This window comes from Temnothorax nylanderi, unplaced genomic scaffold (assembly GCF_030848795.1).
Source record: "Temnothorax nylanderi isolate EJ_2023f unplaced genomic scaffold, tnyl_v1.0 TNYL_tig0513_pilon, whole genome shotgun sequence".
In the NCBI taxonomy this organism is placed as follows: domain Eukaryota; kingdom Metazoa; phylum Arthropoda; class Insecta; order Hymenoptera; family Formicidae; genus Temnothorax; species Temnothorax nylanderi.
This window is the reverse complement of record NW_027249575.1, coordinates 48,836-71,160: the sequence shown is the minus strand read 5'-3', so window position 1 is coordinate 71,160 and position 22,325 is coordinate 48,836. Positions and strand designations below refer to the sequence as shown.

Genomic DNA, 22,325 nt, shown 5'->3' with positions numbered 1-22,325 from the left:
CGAGAACGATTAGTCGTCCTGTACGCGTCTTTAGGAAACTCGAGCCTTCCGCTATTACGAGATTGAAGAAGCGAGACGTATTTTAGTTGCGTTTCATTGTACATGGAGAAGTCTGCCTTGTCTTCCTTACGGAGAGCAACCTGTTGCAATCAGCCCGTCTACAAGGACGTTATGAGAAGACGCCAGGAGAGCAACCTACTGCAATCGACCCATCTGCAAGGACGTTGTGAGAAGACGCTACGGATAATTGCATGGCTCAATCGCCATTATCGCCGAGAAGGACGACATAGCCACTTGGTTACAATCGAAATGCCCGATTAATGGGCTTAGTCCTCACGACTATCATTAGAAAGACCATCGGTCGGAAAAATGGAAAGCCTCAACAACAAGGTAATTTCCTATGCACTCTGCCATTCATTGATCGTAGATACAATAGCTAACGTACGGTTTAGCATCGGATGGTGAACTAATGTTCCTCGTCTGACGATCTTTGATTGCAGAATTGTCGAACGGACAAAGTGAGGAATACTTCCTTCACGTGTGCACGAACGGATTGTTAATACAAGCCGTTTTGATATTGAACTGAGCTCAGTATAATTAGATTCTCTTGAGTAATGATATCGTGGTTGCAACCATCGTACCGTGAGTTAACGATTTACTTCGCATAACTTTAAAACGTTGCCATTAATAATGTCGAGCAAGGTCAGTACGATTTACATTAACGTGGTCTTAATTTACATATTACAGATGACCAGTAAATTCTATTCGATTTAATGACAAATACCTTGCGTGTATTATTCAATTACTTGCGTGTATTATTCAATCACTTGCGTGTATTATTCAATACCTTGCGTGTATTATTTAATTACTTACGTGTATTATTCAATCACTTGCGTGTATTATTCAATCACTTGCGTGTATTATTCAATTACTTGCGTGTATTATTCAATTACTTACGTGTATTATTCAATACCTTGCGTGTATTATTCAATTACTTACGTGTATTATTCAATCACTTGCGTGTATTATTCAATCACTTGCGTGTATTATTCAATTACTTACGTGTATTATTCAATCACTTGCGTGTATTATTCAATTACTTGCGTGTATTATTCAATCACTTGCGTGTATTATTCAATACCTTGCGTGTATTATTCAATTACTTGCGTGTATTATTCAATTACTTGCGTGTATTATTCAATACCTTGCGTGTATTATTCAATTACTTGCGTGTATTATTCAATCACTTGCGTGTATTATTCAATTACTTGCGTGTATTATTCCATTACTTGCGTGTATTATTCAATTACTTGAGTGCATTATTTAATTACTTGCGTGTATTATTCAATTACTTGTGTGTTACTTTAAATTACCTTGCGTTCTCTATTTACTTACACTGCGATTTATACTTAATTATATTGCGTATTATTCCAGCATATTGATGGAATGCATGAGTCAATAGGATATTCTAGATGACCTGCCGGTCACTGGGATCCGAAACCAGCGACAGTGGAGTCTCATTATCCTTGTTCATAGCCATTTGTTATGGTTTTTTATCGGGGTGACCTTCCCCTAGGACAGCATAATTGATATGCGTTGTCCAGGCGCATAACAATGGACAGCTCTAGACGGAATACGCACCGCCCAATTGCGCATCCTATAGCTTGGTGTACAGCTATACCGTAGATAGACTTGCGCAGAAGATGAGCAATACGCAAGAAAATCAGAATTGCTCACAAGAGCCCATACATAAAGAATTACTTCTATCAAGTTATACAAATATATCCAAATCATACTCTTTCGGTATACAAATATCCCTGAGAAAAATAACTAATTTGTTCTTAGCTTATTTACAACATTGTATACAAAATAAATCATTATTCAATCTCATGAAGTTATACTCGAAAAATAAGTCATACTTTGTTTAACAAAGAACTGTCGCAAAAATCCACAATTTGGACAAGCTATAGCATAAAATATAAATAATTTCGCAAAGTTTTTGCAGAAAATTAGAAAGATCCACATTGTCCATAAAATATCTCTAATTAGTTCAAGTATATTTACACCATTTATTTTGCGCAAGCACAATTTCCCATTTAAATTCAAAATGGAAGAATAAAACTTTGTATATCTTGAGTCTAAATTGTTGAAATAAAATAAAATAAAATGATAATAAATCCCTAGATCACAAGAAGTTTACCATCTGTGTCAAGTGAGTTGGCATAGACTCAAGAATACTTATACACGCGATCTTTCTAACCTTACGCATACAGTTTAGCAATAATAATATTAAGTGATAAATAGTCACCTACCGTAATAATTGTTTATAAATGTGAGAAAGGAAAAATAGGTATATATGTGTTGTGCAAGTGAATCATCAGGACATAAAACATAGAACATAGAAACATTTAACATTTAACGGCAAGATCCAGAGTATTGTTCATAACAATAAATAATAAATAAATCGATCATCAGTTTTAATAAATGTGTTGTATATTATATTTATTTCTTCTTTTATTCATATCCAATCCTGCAACAGAGTAATTATATTCAACAATACCATTCAGCACCAACGCATGACAATATAAAAACTCATAAATAAATAAATAAATAAGTAATGATAATGGTAATAGTAATAATAAGGCTGTTCACGTATAGTTAATGCTGCAAAGTATTTGAGATCTCGCCGTGCCTAGAACGAAGCACAACATTAATACAATGTTCACTGCAAAGTATAACATAACCTCTTCAACTCAGTATAATCTGTCTAACAGCAAGCTCCAGACTTCCAAAATTAACAATATAAAATATATAGTGACATCAGACGTCGGCGCATCATAAGTGATATGCAATGTTTAGGATGTTAACATTAGTTTGTAATCTGTGTTCTATATAACAGATTTCAATTAAGCTATTTATTATATTCAATATTAATTTTATTGTTAACTATGTTATATATAATTCAAAAAGCTATTGACTATTGATAATGAGTTAAAATGTCAAAAAAGATGACTTTAAGCACATTTAATGCTTAAAGATTTGTTTAATAATGTTGTTAATATCTTCCATACGAATTTGTTAATTAATTTGTATTATCCAGAAACATCAGATAGCACATATATCACCCACCTCCAATATCAGTGCATCACCAACAAGATGCAGTATTTAGGATATTAATATTAAGTTAAGTTATAGTCCTTGTTCCAAATATAACTGTATTAATTAAGCTAGTAGTTTTATTCAAAATTAGTTTATATTGTTGAAAATGTTTATGTATAGCTCAAAAACTGTTAATAAAAGCAAAGATAAATTAAGATATCAGAAATGACATTTAACATATAACTTATTTTCTATGTTTATAAGTAACGACAAATGTTTATTAAGGACTTTTGATACTAGAAAAATTTGTTTACATTTTAGAAGTCTTCCATGTAAAATTCATAAATAATTTGAGTTATCAGATTTGACAAGCAATAAAGAAGCACACAGCAGAGGATAAACTAACCTCAAGGATTCTTGAGAGCATACACTCACCTTCAGACCAAAAAAAAAATTAAATCTCGATACATTATAATAAGAGGTTGTCAGGAAATTGTTTAATATATTTCTTTATTCAATACTAGCAATAAACATTAAACAGTATACACACCACCAAGACATAAACATCTCACAGAACATAGTAACTATTCACTTGACAATACAAGACTGAGAATTTATATTCGCAGGCCCATTTGTTAAGGACATCCTTATCGCTATAAAATTATAAGATAAAGATCATACAATTCTAAAATAATAATATAGCTATCGACATGTGACTCTATCCTTACTCATCAAAATGTTGTGATATGTATACTATCCAAGCGATATAAGTATATAAAATCAATAGGTAGATACAATTTTCATTAAAAATATACAGTCAGACATTATAATAAACGCTATGAAATACGCAAAGTTTGTCCAGCCGAAGAACGTACGAGGAAGAATATGTTCCGTACGAGGAGCACTCCCGGAATAATACGCCCGGGTGAACAGTATCTCGGATACTGGCTTGAAAATATTCAAGCCAGCGACCCGGTAATATAATAAATTCTTGAATTCTTGACATTATCCATACACTCCCGATCCCGTGGGGCAAGACACGACGAAAACAGCCCATGACAATACGTCCAAGACATCGGCCCGACGGCACCGATCTCCACGCACGTCCAATCCAGGCAATAAGTCCGGAAAAACATCGGCCCGGCGGTGCCGAGCCCGACATTGTGTTAACACGAGAACGATCGGGGCACTCAGAGCACGAAGGTCGGCCATTTTAACGGGCAAATTCAATAAGGCACATGGCCACATATGTCTCAACGGGCATCCCGGCCGCGATCATCCCGAAAGACGGCCATTACGATGAATTTCATTCTCACATGCCACGATCCCTCCAAAATGGCCGTTCAACGGCACGTATAAGGGACATTAAAATTGAACGTATATTTCCACATAAAAAACACTCAGGACTCACCACATAGCCCTAAAAAATTATATGACCATCCTTCTTACACATCATAAGGGCTTTTAGATTTATGTATGGTCCTTCGTCTGGCCAAAATTACTTCAGAAAATTTGACGAATTTCGTGCATAGTAACACGTGGCATATGCAGATACTCCACATATATCAATAATTTCAGCACCATAGACAGCAAAAAATAGGATAATATATGTCTTTTATAAGTCACAGACACCTCAGAAGGTGATATATAACAAAAGTTAATGATATATCATACGGATCGCTGGAATATCCGTCTATCTCTAAGCCACGTATAACGATTTCGCGCATGGGCATGTCCACGTAAAATATTAAATTGTCAAAAATAATCGCAATCCTTAAAATATCCGTATAAATTTATACATTTATCGACACAGAAACACGGCACGAATCACCACATACTAAAATTTATCCAAAAATATAAAGTTTAAATAACACTTATAGTATCTTATACGGAGCGGCCGAGAGACACGTCCGTCTCGCTCGGCGCCCAGGCCAGACCCCCCACCCTTCTCTATCTGCTCTCTCCCCATCCCTTCTTCAGATATCCCGGAATACCCTCTCCTTTTATTACCTTGTACCACCTATTATATTCCGATTTCTCGATCTTCTCCCATTTCTCTTTCCTTTGCGTCTCCTTATCTCCTCCAAATAGCTTGTGGTGCCATTCGTCTCCGTCTTCTCTCAGCCTTTCCAGCTCTTTTAACCCCACTCCTCTGTCTTCGAAGAACCTTCCTCTCTCTCGTTCCCAGCTTGATCCTGCTCTCCCTTCCTTCTCCCTTCCCTTCAACTCTTCCCAACATAGCCTCGCCAGCTCACTTCCTTTTCCCTCCTCTAGCTTCTTCTCGAATCTCCATGCGCTCATCCCCGCCCTCCCTCTTAGCTTCTCCCTTTGCAGCTCCTCCCTAACTAGGTACCACGGCGTTCTTCTATCTACTCCGAAAACCCATCTGATATACCTTTCCTCCAATCTTTCCATTCCTTCCCTTTCTCTCTATCCCCATATTTCTGCTCCATATCCCATAACCGTCCACACCAGTCTATCAAACAGCCACAATCTTTTTCCCCAGTCTTTCCCAAATCTTCTCTTCCCTATCCCCCAGATTTTCCCCATCACCGCGGCCGCCTTCTTGATCCTTTCCCTTACCTGTGCTTTCTGTCCTCCGTTCCTTTGAAACACATAACCTAAATACCGAAATTCCTTTACCTCTCCTATTTCTTTTCCTTTCCATCTCCATCTTCTCTTACAGTCCCTCCCTCTGCCTTTCTTAAACCTCATTATTTTTGTTTCCTCCACATTCAGCTCCAATCTCTTCCTACCTAGGTAACTTTCCAATCTTTCTAGCATGCTCCTCATTTGATCCTCGTCCTCTGCAATTAGCACTACGTCATCGGCATACGCCAACGTATATACCCTCTTACCTCCTAGCATTATCCCTCCCCATTTAACTCTGCCCATTTCCTCCTCCATATTCGCTAACATCACGTTGAACAGTAACGGGCTCAACGGGCACCCCTGCCTTACCCCCCTCCCCGTCCAGAACACTTCCCCTATTTCGTTTCCCACCCTTACCCTACTTCTCGTCTCCCTCAGAATCTCCTCCGTCCTTCTCACCAGCCCTTCCCTTATTCCTCTTTCTCTCATTACTTTTATTAATACCCCTCTATCTACCGAGTCGAACGCCGCCTTAAGGTCCACAAAACATGCTATCAGTTTTCCCCCTTTCTTCTCCAACCTTCTATTCACCAAGTAATTCAACACATAAATGTTATCTATAGTTCCCATTCCCCTTCTGAATTTTGTCTGGTTTTGCGGTACTATTCTCTTCCCCTCTAGCTCCTCTCTTAGCCTCTCTGCCAGAATTGCCGTGTACACCTTATATAGCGACGGCATTATTGTCACCCCTCTATACTCCTCCGCCCTTTTTCCTTCCCCTTTTTTTTACGATTGGCGCGATTATTCCTTCCTTCCATTTTTCCGGCCATCCTCTTCCCTTCCAAATCCTGTTGATAAACCTCCATGCCCAATTCTCCAACTCCTTCCCTTCGCGCTCCCATGCCTCACTTGGTATCCCATCCCGTCCCATTGCCTTCCCGTCCTTTAACTTCCTTATTACCCTCCTCATTTCTTCTAAGGTTATCTCATCTTCCTCCTCTCCTTCCTTTTCCTCCCTCCCACCTTCCTTCCCAATCTTCACTCTCCCCTCTACTCCTAACAACTTCATAAAGTGCTCTTTCCATTCTTCCTCTTCTATCCCTTCCTCAATTCTCCTCCTTTTTCTCCTCTCCCTATTTACTATCTCACATACCTCCGATTCCCTCCTTGCTTTCTCCGCTTTTCTCTCCCATCTCAAATTTTCTTCTTCCTTCTTCCTCTTACATAGCTCCTTAAACTCCTTCCTTTTTTTCTTGTATGCACTGCCCTCTCCTCTTTCCTTCCGACATTCCCTCAATTTTCTTCTCGCCTCTTTCTTCGCTTCTCCACAATCCTTATCCCACCACCCCACCTTCTCCTTCTTGCTTCCCTTCAACTTCTCTTCTACCCCTTTTATCGCCTCTACTATTCTTGTTTCCATTTCTTCCCATTCCTTATTTAACTCTTCCACCCTTTCCTCAACTTCCTCTATTTTTTTTATGAACATCTTTACTCCTTCCTCGTTCCAAACCCCCCCTGTTTCTTTTCTTCCACCCTCTTCCTCTGCCTTCCTCCTCGCTCCCTCTTCTTAATACCACTTTCAAAGGATGGTGGTCCGAGTCCACTCTATCCCCCACCGTCATGCTCTCGATCTTCTCTCTTACTTCTCCTTCCCCTATTACATAGTCAATCACCGTATCCCCTCTTCCTCCTGTGAAAGTGAATTCCCCCTCCTCGTCTCCTCTCACATTCCCATTGAATATTTCCCATCCTCTTTCCTCTAAGCTATTTATCAGCAACCTCCCCTCTCTATTCATCTTCTTATCCTTCGATTTTCTTCCCCCCTCCATCTGCCCTCCCCCATCCTCTTCTTCTATACTCCCATCTTCTTTTCCTGTCCTCGCATTAAAATCTCCCCCAATTATCGTAAATCTTCCTTCCTCTTTTCTTTCCATTATTTGTCCCAACTCCTGTATGGTCTCCTCCATTCCCTCCTTCTTTGCATATACCCCTACAATACTCAAGTTCTCACCACCTATCCTAACCTTTCCCGCTATCAACCCCTCCCTATCAATTTCTATTTCCGTTCCCTTCTCCTTTATCCCTTTTCTCATTCCCATTACCATCCCTCCTATCGCTCTCCCTTTTTTATTCTTCCTCTTCGCCCATTGCACTCCCCATTCGTACCCTTTTGGCAGTCTTCCCCTTATTCTTTCCCAACCCTTTTCTCCTATCCATGTCTCTACCAAGACTATCACATCTTCCTTCTTCAGCCCCTCCCAAAATTCCTTATCTTTATTTTCCAATCCTGCTACATTCCAGAACACTATCCTCCAATTCGTCCTACTCCCCCTATCCTCGTCTCTTCTGACTTCCGTCTTGCTACTCTCTATCTCCTCCCCTATATCCTCTTCCCCTCTTATTCCCCTCCCTCCAACATCACCCTTCCCCTCTTCCTTCTTTCCCCCACTCTCCCTTCTTCTATTTCCCTTTTCATCCTTTAATACTCCCTCTTCCACATTCCATCTCCACCATATGTTTTCTAATCTTATTCTCCCTGTTTTAATCCACGCCCTCCTTCCCTCTCTTTCCTCCCTTCTCGCTATCTCTCTCAGTTTCCAATTCACCCTTCTTTCCTCCCATGTCAAATCCTCCGTAATTCTCTCCTTTCTACCCTTCAAACTCTTCTTTTTCTCCATCACCTCCCACTTTTGTTCCTCGTTCTCCAATTTCAGCAACACCATTTCCCTTCCTTTTTCTGCATCCCCCCCTATTCTCTTCAACTCTATTGCCTTCACTTTAACCCCTATTCCTTCCAATAACTTTTCTGCCTCTTCCCTCCTCCCACCTTCTCTTACCTCCAACCCCCTTATCACTATATTTCTTCTTCTTTCCTTCTTCTCCTTCCTTTCCAACTTTCTCTCCACCTCTCTCATTCTCTCCTCCACCTCCTCTCTTCTGTTTCTTACCTCCCCCTTTTTCTCCTCCTTTTTCCCTTCTATTTTCTCCTCCAATCTTTTTAACCTTTCCTCCACTTTCTCCTTCTCCTTTTTTGTCTCTTCCCTCTCCTCTCTCCATCTCTTCTCCTGATCCCTGAATTCTCTTCTCAGTTCCTCTATCTCATCTCTCATCCTTCTTCCCTGCTCTTTGAAGCCCTCCCTTAGCTCTTCCCTCATGTTCCTGAAGTCCTCTCTCATTTCGCTAATTATCTCCCTCAGCTCCCTCTCACCTATCTCCGATTCCGATTTAGGAGACCTTGCCGTCTTCTTGCTTCTCCTGAATATTTCTTCCCCCGCGCTCTTATCTAACTTCTCTCTCTTCCTTTTCCATAAATCATCTAAACTTTCACTTCTACCTCTTTCCTTTACTCTATTTACAATTCCTTTCTTTCCCTCCATCCCGCTTTCTTTCACTTTTGCTCACTTGTGTCTTTCGGAGACATTGTTAGTTCTACGTACTTGTTGGAAAACAGAGAAGGAATCGGGCTTAAAACCATTTATCCATGTCTGTTTATAATAATGAAAAAATGACTGCAAATACGTGCAATCGTTGAAGATAATTTTAGATATCAATTCGAAGCCTTCTTCTATTAATGTGTGTGGTAAAAAAGCCAAAGATATTAGTAATTTCGTTGCACCCCAACCCAATTCATTATCGTTACCTTTTAGTATGCCATATTTGTCAGCATTATGTACTAACGCCTGTAATGAGAAATTAACACGATTAAAATTGACGTGCATTTCATGCTAATTAAGTGTATTGTTATTTTTTATTACCTGACTGTAATGGAAGAAGCAGCCAAGAATTGCAGCGCTGGGAAAAACTGTGTGTAAAGTTTTTCGTTCGGCTTTTTCAAAGTCAGATATTACTGTGTCAGGTATTATTTTCAGAACATTCGTGACTTTCCTTAACACATCTACGTAATTTTGTGCAGTGCGTCCTTCCATTATGGCATACACAATTGAAAATGTCTGAAAAATTTAAAAGCAATTATATTTAATGATATATTTACATACAATACAGAGTGCCTATTGCGATTAAAGGAACTAATTACTTAAAGGCTAAACTAATGAACTAATTGTTTTGCTTACTCTATTATCGTGTCTAATGACAATTGTCCACAATTGACAATTAGTATTTTTTAGTTGGGGCACAGTGGCAAACGTCCCATCAACAAAAACGGTTAATTTTTTATTAATAACATTTGTAATTGAATCTGACAAAGTTTTGTCAATAAAAATAACTGCTTTTGTTGCATTACTTTTAATGACAAACTGTACAAGGAATGAATCTTGTCTGAAGCGAGTTAGTTAGTTCGAACGGCGCGCGCGATTTAGTCCCTAGATCCGGGTCGGTGCGGTGGCGCAATAGAGTAAGGGTGCAGTCCCATTACGCACGGATCGGAATGACGGATCGGATTTTTCACTAGAATTGAGCGGTCCGTTCCTGTTCCGTTGCGTAATAATTTCCTCTACCAGTCCCCTGTAGCAAAAACGGATCGGAATTTCGCTTCGGTCGCAGGTAAATGTGCTTGATTCTTCGATATTTCGTTATTTTGATGCGACTGAAGCAATAACATACATAATTTGTGCTATTATCTTGCCGATAACCTTATTGCGAGTACTCTGAAATACTGAATTGTAAGAGTAAAATATATTTTGTAACCAGATTCCGTTCCGTTTTTGCTACATGGGACTGGTAGAGAAACTTTTTACGGAACGGAACGGACATGCGTGATTGAGTTGAGAGAGAAAATGTCAAAGAAATGTAAACAATACTTTGTAATATTAGACAGTTTTAACTTACGTTGGAGTGCACACATGCTCTCTGGACCCGAGTTTGTTATTTTAACTACGTTTTTTTGGCGAAGTCGTATTGTTTGGACAATCTTTTCATTTCTACATCTATTATATATCTAGACATCGTTCCATATCTGGATTTTGGCTTGCTGGAGGCACTACTCATTGAAAAGGCCCACAGCTAGATTGAAAAAGAAGAACTTTATAACGTGGCTGTGTGTGAAAATAACATCTTGAAACACATAACCACAGTATATAATTTATACTGTGACATAACGATGGATGAAAAAACAGTCTTATTAGTTATGTTAAAAATACTGCGAACGGCGAACAATTTACCAACTTGGCATGCTGTACCGGTGTTTAATAGAGTGCGAAAGCTATATTTAGGTTACATCGTTTTATTGCAAAAGCTGGAAAATATGAGAAAGAAACGGAAATTCTGGGTACGACCAATGTTTACGCACGAAATGAGGCATTTACAAGGTGCAAGTGACAATTTAGTCGTTGAAATGCAAATAACCGATCGTGAAAAGTTCTTCAATTACTTCAGAATGACTCCGGAAGTATTTGAAGAACTGCTAACGTTAGTTGGACCACGGATTTAGAAAGAAAAAGTTTGCCGAATCCCAATTTCAGCTCGTACAAGATTGCAGCTGATTTTGCGCTGGTTAGCATCCGGTGACAGTTTAGCATCTCATTCGTATGCATTTCGTATTGCATGCAATACAGCATCCAAAATCGTAAGGGAGACTTGCACTGCATTGTCGGAGGTTTTGAAGGATAAAAAGGATAAAGTTTTTCTGCAACCCACCGCTGACAATTGGCAACAGGTTGCTGACGAATTTCAGGAAATCTGTCAATTTCCAAACTGCATTGGATCTATAGATGGGAAGCACATTATCATTCAGGTATGTATCTGATACAACCATTTTGCGTACATTTTTTAATAAATCTGACATTATTGTATTCTTGTTAATTGTAGGCACCACCGAATAGTGGCTCGTCCTGCTATAATTACAAAGGTAACCACAGCATCAACCTACTTGCTGTGAGTGATGCAAATTTTTGCTTCAGCATTGTGGACATCGGAGCGGAAGGAAGGCGTAGCGATGCGGGTGTGTTTGCTAGCAGTGACCTTGCTCGCCTATTGGATACGAAATCACTTCAACTGCCTCCGGACAGGCATTTGGATAATAGCAGATTCAAATTTCCATACGTCCTAGTAGGAGACGAAGCATTTCCGCTAACATCTTATATGATGCGGCCATACTCTCGAAGTAGGAACTTAACTGTTACGAAGAAAATCTTTAATTATAGATTAAGTTGGGCGCGAAGAACTGTAGAATGTTCATTTGGGATACTAGCGGCAAGGTGGCGAATTTTTCGTCGGCCAATTATCGCTCATGTTTCAACGGCCAAATTAGCCGTTCAAGCTGTGTGCAACGGCTGTACATAATTTTTTAATAAAACACGAACTTCAATTAGAGCCAACGGAAAGAACTTATTCTGTTTTAAGTGGCAATGATCGAAATGTAACGTCAACCGGAATTGAAAATGAACGTAATTGCAGTGCGCGAAGGAACGTTGATGCTATACGAATTAGAGACTCTTTTGCTACGTATTTTGAAACTTCGAACCCACATGATTGGCAATGGAGAAAAGCTCTAAACAATGAGTATTAAATTTCTATCATGTATTATGTAAAAAGTGATCCTTAATGGAAAAACGCCCGTTGATCGTCGCGAAAATGCGTCGGATTAGTTACTGCGAAATTTTGCGATTAATTCCTAATTATTATAAGACAGAAACCCTACTTTTTTTCTAAGAATTATAAATAAATATAAAATCGTACATCTCAATGTTTTGAACTTTACATACACATGTATGTAATGTAACAACAAAGCATTCATTTCTTTTAGACCCAAATATTAACTACTTATCAGGTTTTATTAAAATATAAATAAATGTTTTATTTATTTATTATGTAATGTATAATGTATTGGTAGAAAGATAAAGGTAACGATAATAGTACAAAATATAATAGAATAATAATACAAAAAATTTATCGCCTTTGAAGTTCCGCCTCCGCTAATTCTTCGTCTTCTGCCCCGTGAACGAGACGCAGCAGCTCTACTTGCATTTGCCTTCTTCGAAGATAGCTCAACCTACGCAGGATATCTCCCATCTGCTCCAGGAAATTGTCCACTGCATCCTTCTTTGGCGCATTTTCGCGAAGTAACTGCTGCAATATGTTGTTATGCAATGCCTGCACATCGGGGTCGTACTGTCTTCCTGTAACACAAAAATTCCATTTAATGCATTCAAAGTAATGAATTTTCCTACATTTTCATACATTGTTAAACAAAGCTGATTGTCCATGAAAAAAGTAACACAATTATAATAAAAACATAAATAAAATATTTAAAAAGAGTATAAAATATATAAGAAAATGCACAATAAAAAGATCAATTTCAGACTATTACAATACTGCAACAAATTTCTATGAGAAATCAGCACAATATAACAATTTATTAAGAGTTATGAAAAGTATGAAGATGTATCAATTAATTATGAAAATCTATGAGACGTGTATCGATTATCAATTATTCAAAATTAGCTCACTTTTTTTTCTCGTGGTCTACAATCAGCTGAACTTCCTGCTCTTTCAGGATTGTCTGGCGTGCTACAAGTTCTTGGAGAAGACACATTACATTCCTCGAATTGCGAATCGTTCAGGATCCGTGCACTATCTTCGTCACGACATATGTTCTGTGGTAGAGAGCTTGTTGTACTAAAATTGAACAGCAAAGATATGTAAAAAATGTACATTTTTATATGTATATTAAAGCCTATATATGGAGGGGTAAAAACCATAGTGCAAGTGGTGTAAATCAAAATTTTAAAATATTGACTTGTGTGCATAGATGCAATCTGTACAATATATAAATTGCATCTATGCACACAAAGTCAATATTTTAAAAATTTTAATTTACACCACTATAGCTTTTACCCCTCCATATAAGACAAGTTATTATACGTACGGGGTTTCTTGTGCAGCCTCGTCTAGAAATTGCATCCTTGAATAGAAGCGGAATGTACTTTTCTGCGGATGTCCCGCTTCCGCACCCGATCCGCTGCGTACGTAACCTTTCATTTTTTTACGAGCTTTTGAATAGCAGTCCCTCAGGTGCTTCCATCGAGATTTCATCCACGCTACATCCTTAAAACCTGAAAATCCCTAGTTCAAATGATGAATTCAGAGGTGGGATTCTGTTTTCGATATCATTGCCGCAGTTTTTTATCATATACATATAATACCTGCGCATATATAATACTAAAACTGTCTGAGTTATAGAATCCCGCTACAGCTCGCTTACACGAATACAAACATACATTAGCCCATTTGCGAGTGCAGATTAAATATACATTCATGAGTACATAAAACAAAGTAAAATGATTATATATTACCAAGATTATTAAAGACTTCATCCCACAATTCTCTTCGTACACAGGAGCTTCGCTTTTGAACTGGCAACTTTTGATTCCATAGACCTGGTCTCTGCTCTACGGCATCGATGAGCATCTCATCCATGATGTCTGCCGAGTATGGAGTAGACTCATTGCTACTCTCTGAAGGTGGTGCGTCTCTCTGCGTACTTTCTCCTACTTCCTTCAATCCTGTTTATACATAAATGATATACTTATTGAATATATTTAATATTTGCAAACAAATGTTGAAAGATATTTGCTTGCAAATAAAATTACTCATTGTAGCACGCCCCTTCTCGTCGACAACGAGGACATGGATACATTCATCATAGCTTTTGAAGCAGTTATGGGCTTCAATCTCCGCACAGGATCCGTACATTATCCGCCCACAGTAACCGCATTTTACAGCCTGCAAATATGAACACATGTAACATGAATCGCATAATATTTGATATGTTGTTTGTATTGAAAAAATCTATGTGCTGAAAATCATGCGGTGAAAACCATATGGAAATGTGGTTTCACCACATCGTGAAAAAAAACCACATATATGCGTTCAAATAATGTTCAATAATATAAAAAAAGTATTGCTACCATGTGCTTTGTCGACGTTTCCACATAGATTTTGTCAATAGATGAGGTGTCAATTTCAGGTTTTCTTTGGTAAACAAACAAAATTATAATCATATAACCTATATTTAAAATTATTATTACCGGCCCTTTTCCATGATTGTTGGTACTCATCTTGTAGAATTTTAGCTTGTTGTTACGTACGAGATTCTTATTAAAATGCACAGCACGCACACCACGTGGATTGGGACAATTCAGAATAAAAGCACACACTCTGATGATATTTTTCCAATACAACGGCGTTTTAAAACTTGCGCGGGCAGAAACACCCGCCCGATCCATCCAGAATTGAGGAAATATACGCGTTCCGATCGGAAGGAATAGCGGAATCAAGAATTCACTAGAATTTCCTAGCAGAATCCGATCCGTCATTCCGATCCGTGCTTAATGGGACTGCACCCTAAGGATGCGTCCCCATGGAGAAAGAAATAGCGGAACGGAACAGTAACGGAAAAGCTATGGTGGGGGGTTAGCCAATGAGAGTAATTCCGTCTTAATTCCGTTCCGCTATTTCGTGGCCGGGATCCCCATGGCAAAAATTTTCCGGAACGGAACAGTAACGGAACACAATTCACGCAATTCTACGCCATTGTCGCAAACCGGCAAACATAGTCGCATAACCTGTACGCAACGTGTATTTTGTTATAATCGCTGGTAATTGTGCTTTAAAGACACTGAGAACTGCTGAGAACAGGCTCGCTAAATGTTTAATAAAAAATTCGCCTACAAAAGTATTATAATATTCTAAATCTAAAGTATATCAATTAATTCACACGACATGGTAAAGTATTCATTATATATGTATTTTATCTACCAACAAGGTGTATGTATAACAACTAATATATTTATATATTTTAATTTTTTAGGAACAATATAAGTGTGGGTATTGCAGTTGGATATTAAAACATGACCAACTTGAACAGCATTCTTGCTTTGCGAACAATCTACATTCATTAGTGATGGATAATGAAAGAAGACTTTTCATAACAGGTAATAAAAATTTCTAAAATTATATTGTTAATAAATTGTTTAAATTACTTTACTAATAAATTGTTATTGCAGGAAACGAGACTAACGAAACCAACGAAGATAATGTGCAAGATGAATATTGGCTGGATGAGACATTTATCTACACTTTGGAATTTCTTCCTTTCTGTTAACAAAGCAAAACATATTAATTAGTATTTCAATATTTATTTAAATTTAATTCATGTAAATAAAATAACAAACAGAAATTATACTTTTTGATGTTGCGGATATTGAAGAAGAGCCTGGAGTTGATTGCACATCATCCAAATCATTTATATTTGCATTTGGTGTAGATGTTTGTTCATTATTAATTGCTGCTTTTAAAGAAGTTACAGTTCTGAAATAAATATTAAGAAATTATTATAACATATGTATCTCCAATATAACCATGGTAATCAACAATTGTTAACTGATCAATTATTATTTTACTTACTGCCGATGTTCCAAGGTATCATTTAAAAATGTCATTTCACTATAATGACGAAAGGACGGCATTATTGTTTCGGATTTTGGTATCCCGGTTGCGCCACTTCTTTGCAGCATAGCTTGTCGTTTCTTGAATACATTTTTTGCTTTTCTATAACAATCTCGTAGGTAATTCCACCTCTTTTCCGCTTCACTTGGTGTATATAAGCCTACAACATAAAATTTGTAACCATAATAATGTGCTATAAAAGTGCTTATAGATAAAATGCAAAGATACACAAAATAATTTTACCCTTTAAATGTACACTGACTTCGTTCCACAAGCGATCTTTTTGTTTTCTTCCTCTTTGTTTCACCGGCAAACTACTATCGTACAACGCGGGTCTGTTTTTTTACAGCTGAGATAAGTTCCTCATCCAGCCTATCTTTATCTTGCACATTATCTTCGTTAGTTTCGTTAAGATCCTCATCCAGCCTATCTTTATCTTGCACATTGTCTTCGTTAGTTTCGTTAAGGTCCTCATCCAGCCTATCTTTATCTTGCACATTGTCTTCGTTAGTTCCGTTGAAGTTCTCATCCAGCCAATATTCATCTTGCACATTATCTTCGTTGGTTTCGTTAGTCTCGTTTCCTGCAATAACAATTTATTAGTAAAGTAATTTAAACAATTTATTAACAATATAATTTTAGAAATTTTTATTACCTGTTATGAAAAGTCTTCTTTCATTATCCATTATTAATGAATGTAGATTGTTCGCAAAGCAAGAATGCTGTTCAAGTTGGTCATGTTTTAATATCCAACTGCAATACCCACACTTATATTGTTCCTAAAAAATTAAAATATATAAATATATTAGTTGTTATACATACACCTTGTTGGTAGATAAAATACATATATAATGAATACTTTACCATGTCGTGTGAATTAATTGATATACTTTAGATTTAGAATATTATAATACTTTTGTAGGCGAATTTTTTATTAAACATTTAGCGAGCCTGTTCTCAGCAGTTCTCAGTGTCTTTAAAGCACAATTACCAGCGATTATAACAAAATACACGTTGCGTACAGGTTATGCGACTATGTTTGCCGGTTTGCGACAATGGCGTAGAATTGCGTCGAATTGTGTTCCGTTACTGTTCCGTTCCGGAAAATTTTTGCCATGGGGATCCCGGCCACGAAATAGCGGAACGGAATTAAGACGGAATTACTCTCATTGGCTAACCCCCCACCATAGCTTTTCCGTTACTGTTCCGTTCCGCTATTTCTTTCTCCATGGGGACGCACCCTAAGGGTGAAATTACACGATACGGGAATCAGGGGCCCTATTCTCGAGTCACTCGCAAACTTGCGCATACGCACGATTCGAGCGGTCGACGATGCGAATACGTTCAACAACTGCTATTCTCGAATGAAAGATTCGAGTGCTCGGAACTAGATGGAAATCGTGCGCATACGAACACGAATTACATCTGGCAACAGTGTAAATATTAACCTAACTGACATTGATATTTGTAAGTATAACCTCTTTGCTCTGCTCACTACTCTGCACGTGTCGATACAAAGGACGTATTTTAGACATCAAGGTAGGAATTCGATAGACAATTATATTCTATATACAAGCTAAATATAACTTATATTAAGACTTAGTGATTTAGACGTGCAATTTTGTGGAAAACTAATCCAACAAATAAGACAGTGTGATTTAGACATGCAATTTTATTGGAAAATTAATCCAAAAACTGCCTTTTTGCAGACTGGCGAATTGATAAAGAGGTCGGCGCAAATTCCGATTCAGTGTATGGATCAAGCATCGGGAATAATCTTTATTAAATCTGGACATATCTCGCGTTTTCAAATCAAGGTAATTAATATTTTTTATTTAAGCTATATTGATGTACATACGTGGCTTAGGGAATATGTTATTGAGTATAGAGGTTGTAAATAATGAGGTACATATTCAGTATGCAAATTTCTATTTTTTTAACTATTTTTTAACAGCACCATTTTTTTATTTTTTACAGCACTATGGATAAAAAGAAAAGAACCGGTAATATAACAGAAGAACAAAGATGTTTGCTCATCGAATTTATGAAAGTTCATCCAGAATTAGTATCGGGAAAGTTTTCTAAAACTTTTATGTACGATCATGCAGCAAAGTTATGGCAAGAAGTGACCGACATTTTGAATGCTTGCAACGGTGCCGAGAAAAATTGGAAATCATGGCGCAAGGTAATTACAATAATTATAAACTAATTTTTATAATTATATATTTTTTCATAATTATATTTACAGGATATTTACCAATCTACTAAATATACCAAATATTTAATTCCAAGGCAGCGATCATGTTACTTTTCCCGTAGGGCGGAAACGTGAAAAGTGAAAAGTTTCACGTGGCTATTGGTGTTGAATAGAAAGAAATAACTTTTCACTTTTCACGTATCCGCCCTTTGGCAAAAGATACATGATCGATCTCCAGAAATTAATAACAAAACAATTTATTTCTAGTGTTGGCAAGATTATCGCTCTCGCAGTAAAACGAAGCAAGCAGGGATAAACATGGAACGACGTAAAACGGGAGGTGGGGCACAGTGCAGTGCAGTTCTTACACCAGATGAACGAGAAGTATTGGATTTAATTCCAGCATCATTAACTAAGGGTCATGCAGATATTTCGGAATCATGTATGGACATTACTTTGGGCGAAGAGGTTTGTAATTAAAATAATTTTAATGCTATTTGCTTAGTTTAATAAATAATTAGAATTATTAATTGCTACTTATATCTGTAGGATGACTTGACAGTAGAAGCAGAAAATATAGAATTTCTTGATGATGACTATTATAATGTCATTAAAGCTTCAGTAGCTACTTCCGCTATACAGGCAAGTGAGGCAACCATCGAAACATCAAATATTAATAACAACAACGAAAATACTGAAAATTACGATCCATCTACGTTGACAAAGTCGAAACGGACATCCTCAAGGCAAAAAGTAAATGAAGTAAAAGATTCTACGCGTATTTTAGCCGATGTTGCAGAAAAGACATATACTCTGAAGAAGAAATTCTGCGACAACCTCATACTATATAAGAAAAGAACGGCCAAAGCTCAGGAGCGCATGGCAAGAGCTGCGAAGAAATGTGCAAAAAATAATTGCAACACGATGTGATTATACTCGTATGTTATTATAATCTTCAGTTTTTCATTTCAACTACGGTTTTTGCTTTAAGAATATTATATTACCTCTAAGAAAATGTTTTTTTTTACATTCCATTTTATGTTCATTCGTAATTTTATATGTAATGTGTGTGACGGTAATTCGTAAGTTTACATGTAATGTGTGTGACATACTAATTTCATTTTTATTTACGTAATTAATTTTAATTTACAAAATTGTCACTAGCAATTATGGCACTAGTCGGTATTTTTATTTGTCAAGGTACACATTCTTATTGTGATATTTGCATACTACAGAAATGTATTACGAACATTTACCAATATATTTACCAAAAACTAGAAATACTTAGGTGTTAAATAAATACTAAAACAAAAAAGTTTATGTTATAATGTAAGAGAGAGTTACTTTTACTTAGATTATACTTAAAACATACATATACGCAGTGATACAAACGAATTTTAAATAATATATAAATTAAAGTTGATTAATAATAAATAAACGATTGTTAAGAAATGAATTTTCTGTCTTTTATTTTATATATTTATCTAATAATTACAAAGAGTATATATTGTGTGTAATTCAAGTAAAATAGTTTCTAACTATTTGATTTTGGACTAATCGGCCTGCTGCTAAATCTGGATTGACCCTACGTGCATTTCTTATTTCTGGAATAATATCGCAGTCATCAACATACATTCCAAAATCTAATAGATCATCCCCTTCTTCCGGTAACGGATCTGGTACATTATGTGCTATGCACATATTATGGAGAACAACACAGGTATTGATTATTTTAGAAGCTATAACTGGAGAATAGTGTAATACTCGATGCTTTAGGCAACAACGAAACCTCATTTTTAAAAGGCCATTACACCTTTCAATCAACGAACGGCACGACATTTGTCGTTCATTATATCGACCTTCTGGGGTCATCGGCTGTGCGTTAGCAATAGGCGTTAGCAACCATGGTCGTAAAGGGTATCCTGAATCACCTGCAAATTGAAGCAATTATTATATGAGTGTTTAAAGCATACATATGAAAACACGTATGAACGAAATAAAAAGTTGTATAAATATATTGTACATACCGAGCAAACAGAAAGTATTTCTTCCATATCTTGCATATATTTGTTCCGCTAGTTGTCTAGCATTCGAATTAGTCCAGATATATACATCATGTGAGCTTCCCGGAAATCGTACATTTACATTTATAATTCTTAATCGAAAATCACATATCTAAAAAGGAAAATGGAGTTATATATATACATATATATATATGAATAAATATATATTATTTACTGCTGTAAAAAATATACTTACTAATTGAACATTTATTGAGTGGTATCACTCAATCATTTACGATTAACATATGCATGCTCCGGATAAACCTCATCATTAATTTTGGGAGGGAATATTGCAACATGTGTGCAATCAATACACCCATAAACACCTGGGAATCTGTGGTTCCGGTAAAATCTGTATATGTATAATACAAAATATTTATATGTCTCTCTGTTACTTGTATGTATATAATATATTTATATATGATATTTCACACATTACATTCATAAGAACGTGAATTACCCATTACGCAGATAATTAAGTTCTGCTCTAGTACGAGGAAATCGTATCCACTTTTTCATTACGTTAGGTTGATTAGCGGCATTAATTACTTCGTGAATACTTCTTGATATCGAAGACTGACTAACGGCAATGTCCACATTGTTACCTATATCCATTTGATAACTACCGCTTGCAAAAAAACGTAATGCAGAGAATATCTACTAGGCAAACAATATAAATAAATTATTAAAATAAGTTAAATTATGTATAATATGCAGTTATGAAAATAAATTTTTGATACCTTCCTTTGTATGCTTAAAGCAGATTTCCTCGATGGTTGCTGCATAAAAGGTTAAACATCTTCAATGAACTCATTAACTACATTTTTTGATAGCCTAAATATCTTGATAAACCTATTATCACTTAATTCAAACGGATCACGTTCATCAAAAATTCGACGAGGATTCCGTTCTGCAGCAATTTCGGCAGCTTCTAATTCATTTAATCCAATAGCTTGATTTATCAACTCCATTATTTTGCCAAATATGTGTCTCTTTTTTAACGGAACGTATGCGCAATTAGAGATGCGAGTGCTTGTTACCCACTCGTTGCATTGCGAGTGAAAATTTGCGAATGCGCTACCGTCCGCGCACGCATTTTTGGTTCGAGAATACACTTTTGAATTTGAGCGCTCGCAAATCAGTACTTGCGCATACGCATTATTTCGAGAATAGCCCCCCAGCATGCGGGACAGAGGATGCGTGATTCGAACAGCCAATCAGCGCTCTTCCGCATTTTTCTGTACCTTTCCCGTTACGGGAATCCCATATGCGTTTGCGTTACTACTTGTGACTAGGGTTGTGTGGGGTGATGTGCAACACGTTCACTCGTTGCTCGGAAAACATATCCAAAAATCAAATTCTTGAATATAACATGGCTGTATAATGTAAAGGAAGGAAAATACTACAATTCTGCGTGATTAGATTTTCAAAATTTTAAATTTTTCCTAAAAATTTTCCGAGTTTTCAAAAACGTCTGTTTTAGCATTTTCAAATTTTCTTGGGGTGATGTGCAACACAGGTAAAATTAAGGTAAAAAATGCATGAATATCGACATCAATCGACTTAAATGTTAAATTTGGGCTTCTTAAATACAAATTAATCGAATAATAAAAGGAAAAATGCAAAAAACTTTATTTTTCATCATCTGAATCGCAGGTGTCACAAGTAAAATAGTTGCGACCTTGCATGTCGACACATTTCAAATGATAAGGAATGTCGCAAGTGTTACAGTAAATTGAATTGTTGCGATTCAATTTTTTTGGCAAAACTCGTTCACATGCCGGGCACAAGTCTTCAACTTCTTCATCGGATGAAGTAGATTTGCGATAACGTTTTTTCGGAGGTTGGCCTTGACCTTCTTTCGCGACGATGGTGTTAACTTCTTGGCCTTCTTGGCCCGGTCGTCGGCTTTCTTCTGCAATTCAGAGACATTATGTGGCAATGTCAAAATGCTGCTTTTCAACGATTTT

The 22,325-nt window shown here is 36.9% G+C and overlaps 3 protein-coding genes, 2 long non-coding RNA genes and 2 pseudogenes across 5 annotated transcripts; 3 read left to right on the top strand and 4 right to left on the bottom strand.

Annotated features, from left to right (window-relative positions):
• Positions 1-5,529: 5,529 nt before the first annotated feature.
• On the bottom strand, positions 5,530-6,006 carry LOC139783548 (uncharacterized). The gene has a single exon (XM_071722717.1). It carries the CDS (start codon positions 6,004-6,006, stop codon positions 5,530-5,532), a length of 477 nt encoding a protein of 158 aa, XP_071578818.1.
• Positions 6,007-9,089: 3,083 nt separating this feature from the next.
• On the bottom strand, positions 9,090-10,401 carry LOC139783547 (uncharacterized). Its single transcript, XM_071722716.1, has 4 exons — positions 10,336-10,401; positions 9,762-9,944; positions 9,447-9,641; positions 9,090-9,371 (listed from the first exon to the last, which is right to left on the bottom strand). The coding sequence occupies exons 1-4, from the start codon at positions 10,399-10,401 to the stop codon at positions 9,090-9,092; spliced, it is 726 nt and encodes a 241-aa protein (XP_071578817.1).
• Positions 10,402-10,918: 517 nt separating this feature from the next.
• On the top strand, positions 10,919-12,154 carry LOC139783538 (uncharacterized; annotated as a pseudogene).
• Positions 12,155-13,944: 1,790 nt separating this feature from the next.
• Positions 13,945-14,765, bottom strand: LOC139783537 (uncharacterized). Its single transcript, XR_011721310.1, has 3 exons — positions 14,676-14,765; positions 14,238-14,370; positions 13,945-14,150 (listed from the first exon to the last, which is right to left on the bottom strand). It is a non-coding gene; the product is annotated as an uncharacterized lncRNA (long non-coding RNA).
• Positions 14,766-15,076: 311 nt separating this feature from the next.
• On the top strand, positions 15,077-15,678 carry LOC139783553 (uncharacterized). Its single transcript, XR_011721312.1, has 3 exons — positions 15,077-15,372; positions 15,458-15,581; positions 15,654-15,678. It is a non-coding gene; the product is annotated as an uncharacterized lncRNA (long non-coding RNA).
• A 2,317-nt stretch (positions 15,679-17,995) lies between these two features.
• LOC139783546 (uncharacterized) lies at positions 17,996-19,655 on the top strand. Its single transcript, XM_071722715.1, has 4 exons — positions 17,996-18,000; positions 18,073-18,280; positions 18,560-18,760; positions 18,842-19,655. Exons 1-4 carry the CDS (start codon positions 17,996-17,998, stop codon positions 19,220-19,222), a joined length of 795 nt encoding a protein of 264 aa, XP_071578816.1. The 3' UTR covers positions 19,223-19,655.
• On the bottom strand, positions 19,567-21,326 carry LOC139783545 (putative nuclease HARBI1; annotated as a pseudogene).
• Positions 21,327-22,325: the final 999 nt, after the last annotated feature.